This window comes from Microtus ochrogaster, chromosome 7 (genome assembly GCF_000317375.1).
Source record: "Microtus ochrogaster isolate Prairie Vole_2 chromosome 7, MicOch1.0, whole genome shotgun sequence".
Classification (NCBI taxonomy): domain Eukaryota; kingdom Metazoa; phylum Chordata; class Mammalia; order Rodentia; family Cricetidae; genus Microtus; species Microtus ochrogaster.
Genome location: NC_022014.1, coordinates 25,834,386 through 25,852,621, shown reverse-complemented (window position 1 = coordinate 25,852,621; position 18,236 = coordinate 25,834,386). Strand labels below are relative to the sequence as shown.

At 49.6% G+C, this 18,236-nt stretch overlaps 1 protein-coding gene across 1 annotated transcript in view; it reads left to right on the top strand.

The window, feature by feature from the left end:
- The first annotated feature begins 3,115 nt into the window (after positions 1–3,115).
- The window catches only part of Itgae (integrin subunit alpha E), a 46,973-nt gene continuing 31,852 nt past the window's right edge, over positions 3,116–18,236 (top strand). The window contains exons 1-13 of the mRNA XM_005350273.2: positions 3,116–3,236; positions 3,295–3,421; positions 11,398–11,495; positions 12,193–12,260; positions 12,562–12,679; positions 12,885–13,028; positions 13,695–13,810; positions 14,304–14,455; positions 15,145–15,298; positions 15,808–15,958; positions 16,397–16,464; positions 17,154–17,289; positions 17,966–18,099. Coding sequence (XP_005350330.1) covers positions 3,116–3,236; positions 3,295–3,421; positions 11,398–11,495; positions 12,193–12,260; positions 12,562–12,679; positions 12,885–13,028; positions 13,695–13,810; positions 14,304–14,455; positions 15,145–15,298; positions 15,808–15,958; positions 16,397–16,464; positions 17,154–17,289; positions 17,966–18,099 — 1,587 coding nt within the window. The remainder of the gene's footprint in view (positions 3,237–3,294; positions 3,422–11,397; positions 11,496–12,192; positions 12,261–12,561; positions 12,680–12,884; positions 13,029–13,694; positions 13,811–14,303; positions 14,456–15,144; positions 15,299–15,807; positions 15,959–16,396; positions 16,465–17,153; positions 17,290–17,965; positions 18,100–18,236) is intronic.

Below are 18,236 nucleotides of genomic sequence, written 5' to 3'. Positions count from 1 at the left end.
TGTGAGCCACCATGTGGTTGCTGGGAATTGAACTCAGGACCTTTGGAAGAGCAGGCAATGCTCTTAACCACTGAGCCATCTCTCCAGCCCCCAGACAATTTTTTTTCTGATAGCAAAATATGTTAGTTGACATAAGCTAAGTGCTTCATTTAATTTTACTTTTATGTGGGAATTGAATTCAAGCCTCACACACACTAGACAGATGCTGTAGCACTGACGTTCATCCCTGGTTTTGGAATAGGATGGTGGGATATGGTTTTCCAACAAGGCATAAAACACTTCGGGAAATAAATGTATTCTGTTATTGGTATGAGAATTAGGATGGCTTGTTGGGGAGAATGAGTCAATTTCAATTTGTCCCACTATTTTTTTGAGGGGGGTCTCTTGAGATAGGTTCTCACTATGTAGTTCTTCTAGCTGTTCTGTAACGCACACTGTAGACCAGGCTGGTCTCAAGCTCACAGAGATCCGCCTGCCTCTGCCTCCTGAGTGCTGGAATTAAATGCATGGGCTGCTATGCCTGGTTTGTTTCTACAAATTTTAATGAAAAGGAAAAACTGAGATATTAGGCAGTTATATTTTACAGTTCTGAATATTTTTCCATTTGATTCTTCATATCTATCTATCCATCCTATCATGTATGAGCAACACCCTGGGTTCTTATGTATTTTTTTTCTGATGTAGCTGGTTTATTCCCAATAAATTTTAAACAAAGTACAATGGAGGGGGGGGTTCTGGCGTAATACAATCTCTAGTACACAAGAAACCATAATTACATTGACACTCAATTCAGGGTAAATGTCATTTCCCCCAACAAGATGGGTTTTAGCCAGGTGGTAGTGGTACACATCTTTTTTTTAATGATATTTATTGAGCTCTGCATTTTTCTATGCTCTCCTCCCTGCCTCTCCCCTTCCCGCTTCAATCCTCCCCCAAGGTCCCCATGCTCACAATTTACTCAGGAGACCTTGTTCTTTCCTACTTTCTACTTCCCATGTAGATTAGATCTATGTAAGTCTCTCTTACTGTCCTCGTTGTTGTCTAAGTTCTCTGGGATTGTGGTTTGTAGGCTGGTTTTCTTTTCTTTATGTTTAAAAACCACCTATGAATGAGTACATGTGATAATTGTCTTTCTGTGTCTGTGTTACCTCACTCAAAATAATGTTTTCTAGCTCCATCCATTTTCCTGCAAAATTCAAGATGTCATTATTTTTTCCTGCTGTGTAGTACTCCATTGTGTAAATGTACCACATTTTCCTTATCCATTCTTCGGTCGAGGGGCATTTAGGTTGTTTCCAGGTTCTGGCTATGACAAAAAAAAAGCTGCTATGGGCTGGAGAGATGGCTCAGTAGTCAAGAGCATTGCCTGTTCTTCCAAAGGTCCTGAGTTCAATTCCCAGCAACCACATGGTGGCTCACAACCATCTGTAATGAGATCTGGTGCCCTCTTCTGGCCTGCAGGCATACACACAGACAGAATATTGTATACATAATAAATAAATAAATATTTTTTTAAAAAAAACTGCTATGAACATAGTTGAGCATATGTCCTTGTGGCACAATTGAGCATCTTTTGGATATATACCCAAAAGTGGTATTATTAGGAAGATTGTTTTCTAATTTTCTGAGAAATCGCCACACTGACATCCAAAGGGGTTGTACCAGCTTGCGTTCCCGCCAGCAATGCAGAAGTGTTCCCTTTTCCCCACAACCTCTCCAGCAAAAGTTGTCTTCAGTGATTTTGATCATGGCCATTCTTATAGGTGTAAGATGGAATCTCAGAGTTGTTTTTATTTGCATTTCTTTGATGACTAAGGATGTTGAGCATTTTCTTAAGTATCTTTCAGCCATTTTAGATTCCTCTGTTGAGAGTTCTCTGTTTAGGTCTGTACTCCATTTTTTTATTGGATTATGTGATCTTTTGATGTCCAACTTCTTGAGTTCTTTGTATATTTTGGAGATCAGCCCTCTGTCTGATATGGGGTTAGTGAGGATCTTTTCTCGTTCTGTAGGCTGTCGTTTTGTCTGTGCTGCTGGGGTTCTATCTAGAAAGTGGTTCTCTGTGCCAATGCGCTCAAGTGTACTCCCTACTTTTTCTTCTCTAAGGTTCAGTGTGGCTGGCTTTATGTTAAGGTCTTTGATCGATTTGGACTTGAGTTTTGTGCATGGTGATAGATATGGGTCTATTTTCATTCTTCTACATGTTGATATCCAGTTATGCTAGCACCGCTTGTTAAATATGCTTTCTTTTTTCCATTTGATATTTTTTGCTTCCTTATCAAAGATCAGGTTTTCGAAGATGTGTGGATTGATATCTGGGTCTTCTATTCAGTTCCATTGGTCCTCCTGTCTGTTCTTATGCCAGTCAGGCTGTTTTCAGTACTGTAGCTCTGTAGTAGAGTTTAAAGTCAGGGATTGTGATGTCTTCAGAAGTTCTTTTATTGTACAGGATTGTTTTGTCTATCCTGGGTGTTTTGCTTTTCCATATGAAGTTAAGTACCATTCTTTCAAGATCTTCGAAATTTTTTTGCTGGGATTTTGATGGGCATTGCATTGAATCTGTCCAGACAGAGTTTCTCTGTGTAACAGTCCTAGCTGTCCTGAAAGTCACAGAGATCCACCTGCCTCTGCCTCCCAAGTGCTAGGATTAAAGGCCTGTGCCGCCACCACCCGGCTCTTTGTGGTTGTAAGGCCTTTAAGTTTTTTCCTGAGCATGATGAGCTGAGGTCCACCCTCTCGTGTTGCTGTATGCCTTGGTGCATTCCTTCTCACTCCCCATTAGTAGTATTCTATCATGCGAGGACATCGGTACTTCGTCTGCTCGCCCTCTGGCGCCATTTGGCTTGTTTCCAGTTCAGGGTTGGTAAGGAACCAAACTCTATTAAACATTCTTAGAAGGTATTTTGAAGACATTGTGTTTCCTCCTGGGTCACGTGAAGGGGTATAGTATAGGCCTTCTCTGGGGGGCTCTGATTCCCCATTAATTTGGTGCAGCTCACAGTATGAGCCACGTGACTGGCATGGCCATCCCAAAGCAGGAAGTTTAAGCAGATGGGTAGTGGTCCTCAGAGGTTGTTGTCTTCTCTTCTCTGGGACTAGAGCAGCTTGGCTTAGGATGGGGACCAGCAGCCCTGGGTCAGATAACCCCACATCCGGATATTCCCTCTCCAGTGGGAAAGGCCTTCATGGAGGTGATGCTGACACCACAGGACCTAACGGGCTGACAACGGGCACAGGTAGCGCTACAGCCTCCACAGTGTGCGGCTTTATCAGATGTTTCTCTTTTGTTCACAGGCCTGACGCCGCCGCTGGGAGCCTTCAATGTGGATGTGGCCCGGCCCTGGGTCACAGCGCTTAGGCCAGGTGAACCTCCTATGCTCAGTTCCTTTCTGCATCAAGATCCCAGCACCAACCAGACCTGGTGAGTGGGGCTACCATGTGGAAGGGTGAGGACATCTTGGGTGGCCTCCACGATGCCTGCGGTGCACCCCAGAGAAGGCTGCCACATCGCACCTCATAGCCTGCATAGCACGACTTCCACTTTGTGGATGGCACACAGCCAAAGAGAGAAAGGTGGGCGCCGTGACCCCCAGACCAACCTGTGAAACTCACAGAGCCCCTGTGCTGGTTAGGGAAGGGGACCTTAAATAATACTTTAAAATGAAATTCACTGAGGGTCTTTTCTGACTTATAAGTTACATGTGTCCAACATAGAAAAATTGGAGAGAAACAATTAGTAAATAAACAACTGAAGGAAAAATGGAAGCTACAAGGGTCAGCCACAGAGGTTAAGAGTTCATTGTCAAATAATAATAATAAAAAAAAAGAACAAAACTTTACCAGGCAGTGGTAGTGCACACTGTTAATCCCAGCACTCGGGAGGCAGAGGCAGGTGAGTCTCTGTGAGTTTGAGGCCAGCCTGGTCTACAGAGTGAGTTCCAGGACACCCAGGGCTATACAGGAGACCCTGTCTCAAAAAAATTTTTTTTTAATAAAAAATAAAGAGTTCGTTGTTGTGGGGGTCTTGGCAGAGGCAACTCACTGTACACACTCAGCAAGGTTAGTGAGGCGCTGAGCCCCTAGCCTTAGTTTCTCCCCTCTGACTGGTGATTTCCCGAACTCACAGGGTTGCCGTAGGACTGCTTGAGAAAATGGACCCAAAGGGCTTTCTTTACATGGGTTCTGGCTAAATTGAGCTATGATAACAAGCCATTGCTTTGTTATCTGTGTCCACCCCTGACTGAGCAAGAACGGTCAGATCTGAGAGCGCTGTGCCGGTGAGGATGTGGTAAAACAGGAATACGTGGGGGCTTGTTGGCGTTGTTGCCTTGGACAACAGCGTGGTCATGTCTGGTGGGCAGAGGATGCACAGTGGCCGTGGACTCAGCAGTTACACCCCACGGACCAGCTCTAGAGAGACACACAGGCCCATGCGAGAGGAAAGAGCAGTGTGGTGCTTGGGACAGAACTCGGGATCTTACACATTCTAAGCACACGCTCCACCTCGGGACCCCCGCCCCAGGGTGTGTGTGTGTGTGTACGCGTGAGTGTATGTGTGCTTGCATGCATGCACGTGGGTGCGTGTGTGAAGCTGAGAACTGAATTGAATGCAGGGCATCAAGAATGCTAAGCTATTACTACTGAGCTTTGCTCCTAGCCCTGACATGGAGACACCGATAGTGGCAGTGATTGTAACATGAAAGACCAGAAGAATAAATACGGTGTGATTGCGTGAAATGGAAAACAGGTCAAACCAGTGAAACTAGCACTGTGTTCAGCCTGGAAATGTGGTGAGAAGGCAGGTTATTATTCAGTCCAGAGTCTGATGGAGCACCTACTGTGTGCTAAGCCCCTCCACTGTGCGCTAGGCCCTGGGAACACTGAGTAAAGCAGACAATATTCCCCCCACCCCCGCCTCCCCGCCCCACCACCCAGTCCCTTTTTGTCAGGTAGGCTTTCTGGTAATCATAGTGGGTCCAATATGTCTTCTACAGATAGGGGTCTTGCCGAGCACTGAGGCAGGGCCAGATCTAGGTAGAGGAGAAGCTCATATCTGTGGTCCATTTCCAGTTCCTGTAACTTAGGTTTTCTTTCTTTCTTTCTTTCTTTCTTTCTTTCTTTCTTTCTTTCTTTCTTTCTTTCTTTCTTTCCTTCTTTCCTTCCTTCTTTTCTTCCTTCCTTCTTTCCTTCCTTCCTTCCTTTCTTTCCTTCCTTCCTTCCTTTCTTTCTCTTTCTTCCTTTCTCTTTCTTTCCTTCCTTCCTTCCTTCCTTCCTTCCTTCCTTCCTTATTGTGCATGGAGATTATTTTTTTATTTTTATTTTTGTTCTTGTTCATGTTCTGAGAGTTGAACCCAGAACCTCTTGCATACTAAGCAAACACTGTCTCCTCCAATAAGCAACTTGTCTATGAGCAATATTGCTTCATAGTCAGGATCCAGTTATGGATCTTGGATTGTAAATAGTGTCTTTTAATTTAATTTAAAGTGGTCATTCCCCATTCCACCCTCTTTTGAGGGGGAGAGGGGCTTTGAGACAAGGTCTTACATAGCTCAACCTCAAACAAATTCCTGATTCTATGCCGGGTGATGGTGGCGCACGCCTTTAATCCCAGCACTCGGGAGGCAGAGGCAGGTGGATCTCTGTGAGTTCGAGACCAGTCTGGTCTACAAGAGCTAGTGCCAGGACAGGCTCCAAAGCCACAGAGAAACCCTGTCTCAAAAAAAAAAAAAAAAAAAAAAAAAACAATTCCTGATTCTACTGTCTCTACTTCCGCAAGTCTGGGGTTATGGGCCTAGGCCATACCACCTTGGTTAGCCTCTGCCTTTTTTTTTTTTTTTTTTGAGACACTGTCTGTATAGCCCTGACTGTCCTGTAGCTCTCTATGTAGACCAGGCTGGCCTCAAACTCAAAGAGATCCTGCTGCATCTGCCTTCCGGTGTTGGGATAAGGCGTGTGTTGCCATGCCCAGCCCTCCACCACTCTTTCCCAATGAAGGCAGTAGAGCTTGTTTCTGTGCTCGCTCTACCATGGAGCCAGGCTCGAGCCCAGCCTCGGGCCACTGCTGTCCATGCTCCACCTCATCTACTTTCTTTATTCTTAATAATCAAGAGTTTGATTTTTTAAATTGTATTTTACTTATGCATTTTATTTTCCTGGGGATAGAACTCAAGTCATCTGGCTTGGTAGTACGTGCCTTTGTCTTGCCAGTCTGGTTTTTTTTTTCTTAAGAGCAAAAGTGGGGATGGGAGCTGGAGAGATGCCTCACAACACACACATGCACATATGCATATGCACATGCGCACACACACACATGTACACACACTACACAAATGAACAAACAAATAATAAATAAATCTTCAAAAAATAACTTGGACAGGTGGTACTGGGAATCAAATCCAGGGTCTCACATGGGCTAGGCAGGCTCTCTGCCACTGAACTATACCTCCAGCCTGGGAGTTTTCTTTACACCTACCTGTAAAAGTGAGCCCAGACTTGCAGCAGCGCGAAGAGCTCCTGGCTGAGCAGAGCCGCTCTGCCTAGTGGGGAGTGCATGGGGAGTAGCAGCTAGTGCAAAAGGGGCCCCTCGGTCTTGGATGTCACTCTGGCCACACCCACAAAGCAGGCTCAGATCCCTTTGTCAGCCCTGGGTTTCTCATTGCTGGAGTGAAAGGATTTAATATCGTTGTTTATATGGTCAGTGATAGATTTATGTGGTTCATAGCTGTGCACTCTTAACTGAAATATCAATATTAGAGTCTAAAATAGCGCATATCTATTGGCATGTACGGCTTGTAAACCGTAAGATCTCGGTTGGTGGTGGGGAGCTCATCAGTAGACTTACGTGGTAAGGGCAAGTTCATTTCATTATTCAACAAATATTCCTACAGCATCTATCTGGTGCTAGACAAAGTTTGTGGATTAAAACAAAGAGAGGGCCAGATTGGTGTCACAAACCTTGAATCTCGGCACTCAAGCAGAGACAGGCAGAGTCCTGTGAGTTTGAGGACAGCCTGGTTTCCATAGTGAATTCCAGGCCATCTAGGGCTACAGAGTGAGACTCTGTCTCCCACATCCTCCCAAAAGAGACCACCATGTGGCTTCTGTCCTCGACAGCTGCTGGGCTCATGAAGGACACAAGTCTCACAATGATAACAACACTAATAGCTGTGGTGGGACCCTCTGGTGCTTCCAGAACTTGAATAAGGCCAGCTTCAGTGTCTGTGCCAGGACTTGGGGTGATCAAAGTTAGCTTGATAAGGGTTGAGAGAAAAGAGTTCAGGCAGAGAGAAGAGCTTGGCTAAAAGCCTGGAGCCTACCCCGAGCCAGGGGGATAGCTAAGAAAAGGTCCAGTGGCTGAGACTGAGAGCCGTGAAGAATAAGATGGGAAAGGTGGGCTGAACCTCATCACCATCGCATGGAGGGTCCAGAACATCTAGCAGGGTGTGAGGCAGGAACAGTGAGAACGTTGTCAAAAGATTTTGGCTTTAAGAAGATGAATTGGAAATTGATGTTTGGGCTAGGTGTGGTGGCATATGCCTTTAATCTCAGCACTTGGGAGGTAGAGGCAGGCAGATCTCTGTGAGTTCAAGGCCAGCCTGGTCTACATAGCAAGTTCCAGGGCAGTTAGAATTGCATGGTGAGATTCTGTCTCAAAAACAAAACAAAAAAAAATTGACATTTATTAGTTTTGTTTTGTTTGGTGGTAACTTTGTATTGACATAAATCTTACGTGAAAGCTCACATATCATCAGTGTACAGCTCAATGCACATTCATAAAACAAGCCGTCGTCATGAGCAGCATCTGGATCAAAAACACGAGGGCAGCCTGGTATGGTAGGCAGCACACACCTTTAATCCCAGCACTCTGGAAGCAGAGGCAGGGTATCTCTGTGAGTTCAAGGCCTGGTACGGTAGGCAGCACACACCTTTAATCCCAACACCCTGGAAGCAGAGGCAGGGTATCTCTGTGAGTTCAAGGTTCAGCCTGGTCTACTCAGTGAGTACCAGGATAGCCAGGGCTACACAGAGAGACAGACTGTGTCTAAAAAAGAAGAAGAAAAGCAATAACAAAATGGGCAAAGAGCAGCAGGAAAGTCTCCTGGGAGTCCTGTGTTCTGTACCAGACACCTCCTGACTGAGTCACCGCCCACCCCATGACACAGGTACACAAACTCTGGGTCTCTGTAGTTTAGTTCTGCTGGTTTTCAATTTTCCGTAGATGAGACAAACAACCACTCCATCCAGCAACCCTCCAACAGCATTAGGTCCTTCAGCCATGGTGCTGTCTGAGGCTGGAGTTTTGCATGGTGCCAACAGGGCCAGTGGTGAGCATGCGGGCGAATTCCCTGGCGCTTCTACTCCACCGCCAGCTGGATTTATTTGATCAGGTCTAGAAAGGGAGGCTGTGCTTGCATTTGTTTTCCAAACTATTTACATGACATAAAGGGGTCCCACTCAAGTCCTCTGTGGTCATCTCCACCTCCCACCTTCTCCTCCACCTCTCCGCCACCACTTTCTGCCACCACCACCACTAGTAGTGGGTTTCTTACCAGGCCCAGGCTCACAGACTTAACTCTCCTCCCTTAGAGGCCCAAAGGCCAAGGTAGATGGGAAGGAAGTGTTTGCCTTTAAAGCCCTCAATGCCTAGCGTGCTGGGAGCTGTCAAGAGATTGGGAACCTAGTGGGGCTCGTGAGCACCTCCCTGAACACCTGCTCAGGCAGAGGGGAGCTAGAGGGTTTGCAGTGTCAGCAGGAGGATGTGGTGGAGACAATTGTGGGTTTCTGGACCTGCTGCAGGGGGCAGGAAATGAGCCAACTGACTGGCCCAGCTCACCATAGAGAGAGGAACAGGCTGCTATCCACTCCCACCCATCTCCACAGTGAGGATAACGTGTCCCTCTTAACTCTCTTGTACTTTCTCAAGTATGGCAGACTAAGGAAGACTGCCAGTTCCCCAGGCTGTGACTGCTGCAGAAGGGTGGAGTGGGTTGTAAGCAGGGTTCCCCTGGAGGATGTGTGGAAGCCTCTGGGATGACAGAGCACTAGAGCTGAGGAAAGGCAGGAGATGGATGAGATGTCCTGGCGTTACACCTAGTTCAGAGTGGAATAGGGGACCTGGAGCTGTCAGTGCATGGCCCGTCCTCTGTCAGAGCTGCTCAGTCTGCGTTTACCTCGGTTGCTCATCGCTGAGTCAGCAAACTTGGAGGCTGCCAGCCACAAAAGGGATGGGAGCAGCGCAGACTGGGTCTCAGGTCATAGAATTGCACACTTGAAATATGACTGGCCGTCTTGGGGGTATGCAGTGTGCCGCCTGTATTGCTGCACGTGGCGGTCTCTTGGGAGCTCGTAGCTAAGGTGGAAACGAAGACTGGGGGTAGGAGTGGAAATCTAGGAGTTAGGGGCTACTCGAGGCTTGGAGGGGGTCAGGTTGTATCTTCCTTTGGGAAGTTCCTGCAGAGCTGGTGCCCAGGAAAGTCGTTCTGTGGGAGAGGGGAGTAAAAGGCACCACAGGTTGAGAAAGCAGTCTGAGCAAGGGGCTGAAGATGGGGAGAGCCATGCTGTTCCAGGTGGTCTGGTGGGGAACACAGTTGTGAGCACATCTGCCATTGGGAGCAGGGGGAAGGGTACTGGGCCAGAGGCCATGACAGCCTGGGAAGAGAGGCAGAGTTGTTGAGCAGTGACCTAATTTGGGGACTCAGGAATGCTTTATTCTTCTACCCCTCTGTCCAACCCCCAGCCCCGGATCAACCCCTCAGCTGTACTGTCACGTAAATTATTCAACAGATGTTTTCTGGCCCCTACACTGTGTAGTGTCCTAGGCCTCAGAAATTGTGTGACAGACAAGGTAGGCAAGACTGTTGGGGAGCTCACTCAGTGGAGGAGACAGATGATAAGTGGGTAAATAAGGAGGCAAGCTACCCTCTGGTGGTGACAAGTTCTAAGCAGGAAATCATGAGAAGCAGAGGTGCGGGCTGGGGCTACTTAGAAAAAGCAATATGAGGGGCTACAGGGATGGGAATGAGCCATTTTAGGGAGTGAGAGGCCAGGGTTCCAGGCAGAAAAGACAGCCCAGCCAGAGGGCCAGAGGCAAGAAAGGACTAGGAGCTAGAGTTTGTTAAAGGCCACGCATACACCAGCAGGTCTTTCTCTAGAGGAACAGGGCAGGTTGGAGAGGTAGAGATGGGGTCAGAGCCTGCCTGGGTTATGGGCTGTGATGCCAGGTTTAAAAAAAATAAAAATCAAGGAGGAGTCAGAGAGTGAGTTAGCGGCAGAGGACTTCCCTGGCGTGCACAAGACCCTGGGTTCAATCTTCAACACCACCAAAAAGGAAAAGGAAAGATGCCTGATCCTTATTCTAAGCTGGGTGTGGTGGTATAGCCTTTTAATCCCAGCACTCAGGAGGTACAGGCAGGTGGATTTCTGTGTTTGAGGCTAGCCTGGTCTACAGAGTGAGTTTCAGGACAGCCAGGGCTACACTGAGTGGCCCTGTCTAAAAAAAAAAAAAAGGTGTCTAGTGGTAGGAGCCGAGGAAGTGAGACAGCACCCCGGTCTGTCCCTCCTCTGCTAACTTGTCCTCCAGCCCACCACAGCCACATCATGGCCTTTCAAAACATAAGCTAATCATGTGCTTCCGCTTTACAAAGCCCTCTATGGCTTCCTGTCACCCCCACGAAGTCCTCGGACATGGTTCGCTGTTAACTACCAAGGCGCTCTTGGGCTCTCCTTCCCTACCATACTCTGCTTTCAACCCCAGCAGAGCTGCTCGCTTGCTCACCTGCTGTCTCAGGCCAGCCAAGCCCCAGGCCCCATCGAGTCACGTGGACAGTGAGAATGTTCAAGCTGACTCTGTCCTGTCTGCCATCTTCTTGGACTTGGGTTGGAGGACAAGAGGTTTGCATCAGGTTTGACAATCTACTCAGGCTGTCTTCATGAGGTGTCCAAAACACCAGTTCTTAGTTAGGAAATGCTAAGGCCAGACGGGTCCAATGCTGTAGCCGGCTTTGCCCCTCAAGGACCCAGCATTGTGACTGATACTTCCTGGTTCCCCCCTCCCCCCCCCCCCGTCCCATCCACAGGACAGCAGCCTTTTTTAACCACCAGACACGCTCCAAACCCTGTCAGGGTGTGTAGCAGACAGACAGGGGCTATGGGCAATCAGGGTTCCAGGCAGTCAGGGGCTACATTGAACTCTCTTCCTTCCTGGAGCCCTGTAGAAGCAGAGGTGAGAAAGTGTTTTCTCCATAATGCTGAGTCTGGAGGCCTGAGTTAGGGAGCTGTCCGTCTTTCTCAGGTCTGGGCCTCCTCCTCAGGCAGGAATAGGAAGACAGGACCTGGGCAGACAGGGAAGGAGAAGGAGCCCTCAGCCAGCTTGTCTTTGCTGTCTGCCCTCCCACTCAGCCTCCTGGTCACCAGGCGCAGCACTAACAGGACATCAGCACCCCTGTACCGATGTGCCGCGTCCACCATTCCAGATGAAATTACCTGCCATCCAGTAGGTAAGCCAACTCCACCTCCTTAGTGTGCTCCTCAGGAGTCTGCCATGTCTCAGCCCAAGCCATTGCAACGCCAGTCCTGCCTGATCTAGCCCTACTACCCCTGACCTCCAGCCCCACAGTGAGCTTTTCTCCCCAGTGCCCAGGCCCATGCCACCCAACCATAGTCCAGCCTGCTTCTCCTGATCAGTCCTGATGACAGATCTGGAACCAACACTCACTGACTGCTCACCATGGCGCTTTGTTAGTAATATAGTCACGTTTTTATGTGTCTCTGTGTGTGTTCACACGTAGGCAGGCATGCATATGTGTGGAGGCTCAAGGCTGACTTTGGGAGTCTTCCTGGGCCCCTCTCCTCATGTATGCATTCAGGTCTAGGTCCAGCAGCCAGCCCCACAGCCTTAACCCAGAGTTCACAGGCACCTGCAGCCCCCAACACACAACCAGGAGCCCCTTGACAAACCCCAAGTAACAGTCATTTCTGAATCCCTACCACGATATCAAGACTGGGCACCAGGGTCTTTGCTGAGATGGTAAATGGGGCTGGACGGGGACTGCATCCTGGCATGCCCAAGCTACTGTGGTCTGTGGAAACCCCAACCCCAGTGTCTAGAGACTGCTGACATCAGCAGCCCTGTGCCCCCGACCTTTGCCTGACCTCCCCAAATCCCTTCATCCTTCCCTGCCTTAACTGTTTCAGAGAACATCTACATGCCAAAGGGCAGGTACCAGGGAGTGACCGTGGTCCGGAACCACCATGGTGTTTTGGTGAGTACATAGGCAGGAGGCCAGAGGGCCTTGGGGAGGCTGGTGTTGGCCTCGGTGGGTGATGATGGTGTTGCCAGTCCTATTGCTATGCTGCCATCTCTCTGTCATCTGACCATCTACACAAATGCCAAGTCTGATCCAGCACCCACAGACTGCACTTTGGACCCTAGCAACTGTCCCTGAGGAGGGACACAGCCGTTCCTCTGTCTAGTTCAGCTGCTGAGTTCTAGAATGGAAATGACTGACCAGGGAATATGGGGCCGACTCACCCTGTCTGCTCCTTCTTTCCGCCTCTCCACAGGTGTGCATTCAGGTACGGGCCCGGCAGCCCAGCAGCCTTAACTCCGAGCTCACAGGTGCCTGCAGCCTACTGAGCCCCAGCTTGGACTTTCTGGACCAAGTCTACTTCTCTAACCTTGGTAAGGATTGGAGATTCTCTGGCCTTGGGCAGTCATAAAGGGATCCAATAAGAAACACCAACTCAAAACCGAGGCAGACAGATGTGAAGGCCCAGAATGGGACAAGCAAGCTCAGGGTCATTGTCAGAACGAAGGATGCTTCAAGGACAGGTGGCGGTGCATGGAGGCTTCATCTGGCTCTGTCTTCTCTGTATGTTTCTTCAAGAAAAACTCCTGGATCCAGGCATCCATGTGGACCTCGGTCACTACTACAGAAGCAAAGGAGGCAGCAAAGGGGAGGATAAGACACCAGCCAGAGGACCCCGGGCAGTGGAGGAGGAAGAGGAGGACGATGAAGAGGAGGAAGCTGGTGAGAAGAGGCAGATCAGGTGCCTCCATAATGAACCCCCAAGCTAATGGCCTCTGGGATCAAGGTGTGTTCAGATCTAGAAGACAGGGAACAGTGACTATGTCCTGAAGATGAGGAACGGTGGCTAGGTCCTATAGATAGGGCAAGCCCTGCCTCTGTCTCCTCATATTTTTAACATTTATTTGTTTGCATATTTGTTCACTGTGCATGGGCATGGGTGTACTCATGCTCCAAACACACCTGTATCACAGCACATATGTGGAGATTAGCGGTCACCTCGCAGGAGCCGGTTCTCTCCTTATTACTATGTAAGTTTCAGAAATCAAACTCAGGTCACCATGATTGGCAGCAAGTTCCTTTGTCAGCTGAGCCATCTACCTGGCCTCGCTCATCTTAGAGGTGGGAAAACCGAGGTGTCCCCCCCCCCCCATGAGAGTGATTCCCATAGCAGTCAGAACCAGGGCCTAGATCTCTCTTTGCCCTTAAGGTAAGAACTCCCACGTTCAGGAGCTTCCCACTTCTTCCCTGAACTGAACCTTAGGAATGAGTATTTTGTGTATGTGTGTGTAGGTGGGTTGGTGGGTGCCTTCCAGGGCAGAACATGCTGCCCTTCCTCCTGCCCCGAATCTCATACCCACTCCCGACCTATTCCTTTATTTTCACCAGGCACTGAGATTGCTATTGTTCTGGATGGCTCAGGAAGCATCGAGCCCGAAGACTTCCAGAGGGCCAAAGACTTCATTTCCAACATGATGAAGAACTTCTATGAGAAGTGCTTTGAGGTGGGCTTCCCTGAGGTCTGAGCTTTCATCACCTGTCGCTCATCTGTGTCTATGTAACGGCTTCAGAACAACCACCCTTCATTTGCTCAGAGCTCTTACTCAGCTGGGCCACTCTTCTCTCAGTTCTGCCTGGAGCTACCATGCACCTATAGACATCTGCTTGCTTGATTGCAGATGGGTGACTTGAGGTGACCCTACTCATTTGTGGTAGCTGTGAATCTCCAGAAGGCCAACCCAACCTTTCATGTCCCAATGCCACATGGCAGATCCTACAGTCAACATAGAGGGGTCATCATGGGGATATGGATTCAGGGAGAAATCACTCTCCTCCACCTGAGCCTGACAGGAGACTCCCTTTGCATTAGTATCTCCTTCTGTCCAGGCCAACAGAGTAGATGAGCGGCTTCTTACTGCCTTTCCAAGAGAAGCCCCTTGGGGCAGGGATGTCTATAGTATGGTCTGATGACCCTTTCCACCTCACTCTACTCTCCAGTGCAACTTTGCCCTGGTGCAATATGGGACCGTGATCCAGACCGAGTTCGATCTTCTGGACAGCCAGGATGTTGTGGCCTCCCTTGCCAGAGTTCAGAACATCACTCAAGTGAAGGATATGACTAAGACCGCCTCAGCCATGACGCATGTCCTGTGAGTAGAATGTCTGCCAGAGGCTCTGTGGCATAGGGTCTGGAGGAGTGGCTGGGCAGAACTGTGGGGAGTAAGGATGCCGAGAAGTGATGTCATGTCTGACACGAAGATAATACACATCTTTGCGTCTTAGGATTTTGGTGAGGATTAAATAGCTAAAATATATACAGTATTTACTATACTGTCCGGTGCATAAGCATCATAGAAACCAGGCATTGGTGACATGTGTCTGGAATGCCAGCACTCAAGAGGTTGGACAGTATGCCTCAAAACCCCAAAAGTGAGTCTGAGGCTAGTCTGATCTACATAGCCAGTTTCAGGATAGCCAGTGTTATGTAGAGAAATCTCATCACAAAGAAGAAACCCAAACCAAACGAAAACCCCAAAGTACAAATTTTTATAAAAGTGAAATAATCATAAAATAAAAAAATACACAGAATTCCATACTGCGTACACACAAGAGGGGCAGATGCAGTGCTCTTACTGGAGGGAGCAGGTGGGGAGTGAGCGCATGCGTGGTGTGGCTGATGCCTTGCTGTGTGACCTAAGGCCCCCCTTTTCTGGGCCTTTGTTCCCCATCTGGAGGGCTCCTTAACTTTTCAGTTCAAGCAGGGCAGGTCAATGAGTAAAAATTTGCCGAGAGCCCAGACTCCTCTTTGGAAGATTGTCTTTATTCTTTCTCTGTTAAGAGACAACATCTTCACTCCAAGTCGCGGCTCCAGGAAGAAAGCATTGAAGGTCATGGTGGTGCTTACTGACGGTGACATATTTGGGGACCCTCTCAACCTGACAACTGTCATCAACTCCCCAAAGATGCAGGATGTTGAGCGTTTTGCCATTGGGGTAAGAGCCAAGAGCTGGGAGGCAACCCCTGGCTCTGTATAGCCTGGGAAGAGCCCAATGGAGACTTTTGGAAGCAGTATATCCAAACCCTCTCTATTCGTAGACATTCCTCTCCTCCTGGCCTGCTTCTGCGCGGCCCCCTCCTTATTGGGTCCTACAGAAGGCTCATCCTGAGGTGGTCATAGCTCACCGGCTGAGAAGAATGGGGAAACCTGTACAATGGTCCCTAGGGAGACAGTGCTGAGCTGAGTAACATGAACAGCTGGCCTTCTGCAAAGGGGAGGGTCATGAGGCTCTGTAGGTAGAGGGGTCAGCAGAGGATGCCAAGGACAGCCAGGTGTGTCAGGAACACACCGCCAAAAGTGGAACTTTGTCAGGGGTAAAGGGCCAGTGAGCAGGGAAGGAAGGAAGGAAGGAAGGAAGGAAGGAAGGAAGGAAGGAAGGAAGGAAGGAAGGAAGGAAGGAAGGAGATGGTGATGGATCTCTCGCTGACTGGGGCCTCCTTACAGGTGGGCGATGCATTCAAGAAGCCTAAGACTGACAGAGAATTGAAGTTGATTGCCTCAGACCCCAAAGAGACCCACACTTTCAAGGTGACCAACTATACGGCTCTGGATGGGCTGCTGAGCAAGCTACAACAAAGCATCATCCACATGGAAGGTGAGGGCTCCCCCAGGGCTTGGGAGAGCGCCCTCAGCGTCCAGCAGGACACCCTCCCCAGACCAACTCTCCCTGACCCTAACCACCTCCCTGAGCCACAACTGTTAATGCCTAAAATGGCAATGACACCCCCAGTCCTCCTCATTCCCCCGAATCTATGAAAATCTCCTGAAGCAGTGGTAGAAAAGCAAGGAAGACTGGGACATAGTCCCAACAGGAGCTTACAGACAGGGAGACGGAGGCCCAGGAAGAGAGCGTGGACTGCCCAGGCCGAGCCAGCCAGCTCTTGCTTCAGCATGACGCAGATCTCTGCTCTCAGTTCAGGGCACCATTCCACCAAATTCTCACCCCTTCTGGGGCCTGGCCCAGCTGGCCCCTCCTGGACATGCCTCACCCTGTCCCTTGGCACAGTGTCTCACCAGATTCCTTGGCTTCCAGGCACAGTTGGAGATGCCCTTCAATACCAACTTGCACAGACTGGCTTCAGCGCCCAGATCCTGGACAAGGTTTGTAACCCACTCAGCGTAGTCAGGGTCTCTAAGATGTGCCATCACCAGGCAATAAGGGGCTCCTGGCTCATAGTGACCCCGTGGGAGTGTCTCTGGAGGAGCCACTTTACAAACAGAGAAACCACCTGCTACTTTTTTCCCTATCTGGACCACTGAGATAGAGAGAAGGGTGGTGAGCTTAGGAGGTCGCTTTGTGTGTTTAAAGGACTGGGGCATTCTCTTAGCTGAAAGTACTGAGAGCTGGCTTTGGTGGCAAGCCCACCGAGGTGTGTCAGGAAAACATGCAGTTGATGTGGGAGAAGAGGAAGTCAAAAAGGAAGAAGGAAGGGGACAACAGATGGAGCACTCCCTAACTGGGACCTCTGTGGAGGTGAGAGTTGAAGTCAGTCATCCCAGTGCCATTGGGATCTCCTCCACCGATAGACGAGCACCTTCACACCGCACAGGGGGCAATGTGGGGGCTAATGAGCACCATAATACTCGATCATACTTTAAAAAATGCTCAATATCTGGGCTCCAAGGTGCCTTCTGGAGCTAGGGCTACTCAGACTCATGAAAGCAGAGCAGAAACACAATATTGCCATCTCATCTTCCTGACCACTGAATGCCCTCTTTGTCCAGGAAGTCTTGCTTTGCTGGCTCCTGGATCATTCCCGCTCATTTGATGCCCTCTGGGTCCTCTGCAGGGGCAGATGTTGCTTGGCACTGTGGGAGCTTTTAACTGGTCCGGCGGTGCGCTGCTCTATGACATGCAGAGTCGTCGGGGCTGCTTCCTAAACCAAACAGCCGAGGATTCTGGGGCTGCACAGTACAGCTATCTCGGTAAGGGCAGGATGTGGTGGATGTAGACGGGACAAGGGTAGGGCCTGGAGAAGGAGAGGACTCCAGAGGATAGCAGGAAGGTGGGTGAAGGTGAGGCCTGTAGACTTGGTGCGGGTCGAGGGCGGGGCCTGGATAGGGAAGGCGGAGCCTGGAGTGCAGTGAAACCTAACAAATGGGTGTAGGATGAACACGGGTCCTGGAGGCTGGGCGTGGAGCAAGAGCTGTCTCTGTAGTCTGGGGGAGGGGCTAAAAGACTGACTTGTAAACTAACCCAGGGAAGATGTAGTCTGTGACACCGAGGTTGCCTGCGGGTGTACACATTAGGATTCCTGGTGGAGACAAGCTACGGCCAATCTCCTGGCTCACGCACAATTAGGCGAACAGATCTCAGTTAGGGACCCCGAGATTGAGAATTAGGGGCGGAGGCAGGCTGGCCGTGGGCCTTTCTGAGTAAGAGTGAGCTGGACACCTCTGTTAATAACAGCTGTGAGTACCCCTCGACATCGGTCCTCACATCCAGCGCTCATGTACTGAAGGGGTGCAGTGCACCACACATGTATGGGGACACGCATATCACTGTCAGTGCAGAGTGGGAACACGTGACTAGGAAGACGGAGTTGCAGGGAGCGGCTGGAGGTGGGGAACAACTGTTTACAGTTGCACTACTTTGCCCCAGGTTATTCGGTGGCAGTGCTGCGCAGGGCCTACGGCTTCTCCTACGTGGCAGGGGCTCCAAGGCACAAGCTCCGTGGGGCTGTGTTTGAGCTCCTGAAGAAGGACACCTTTGTGCGACAGATGGAGGGAGAGCAGGTACCTCCTGGAGAAGTCACCTTTCCACCAGTAGGAGCCCTGAGGCCCTGGGAACACGGGTGGGCCCACCCTGGGCAAGGCTCAGGCCTGAGTATAATTTAGTGGCCCTCATGTCTGCTCAATGGTCACCCTTGGTG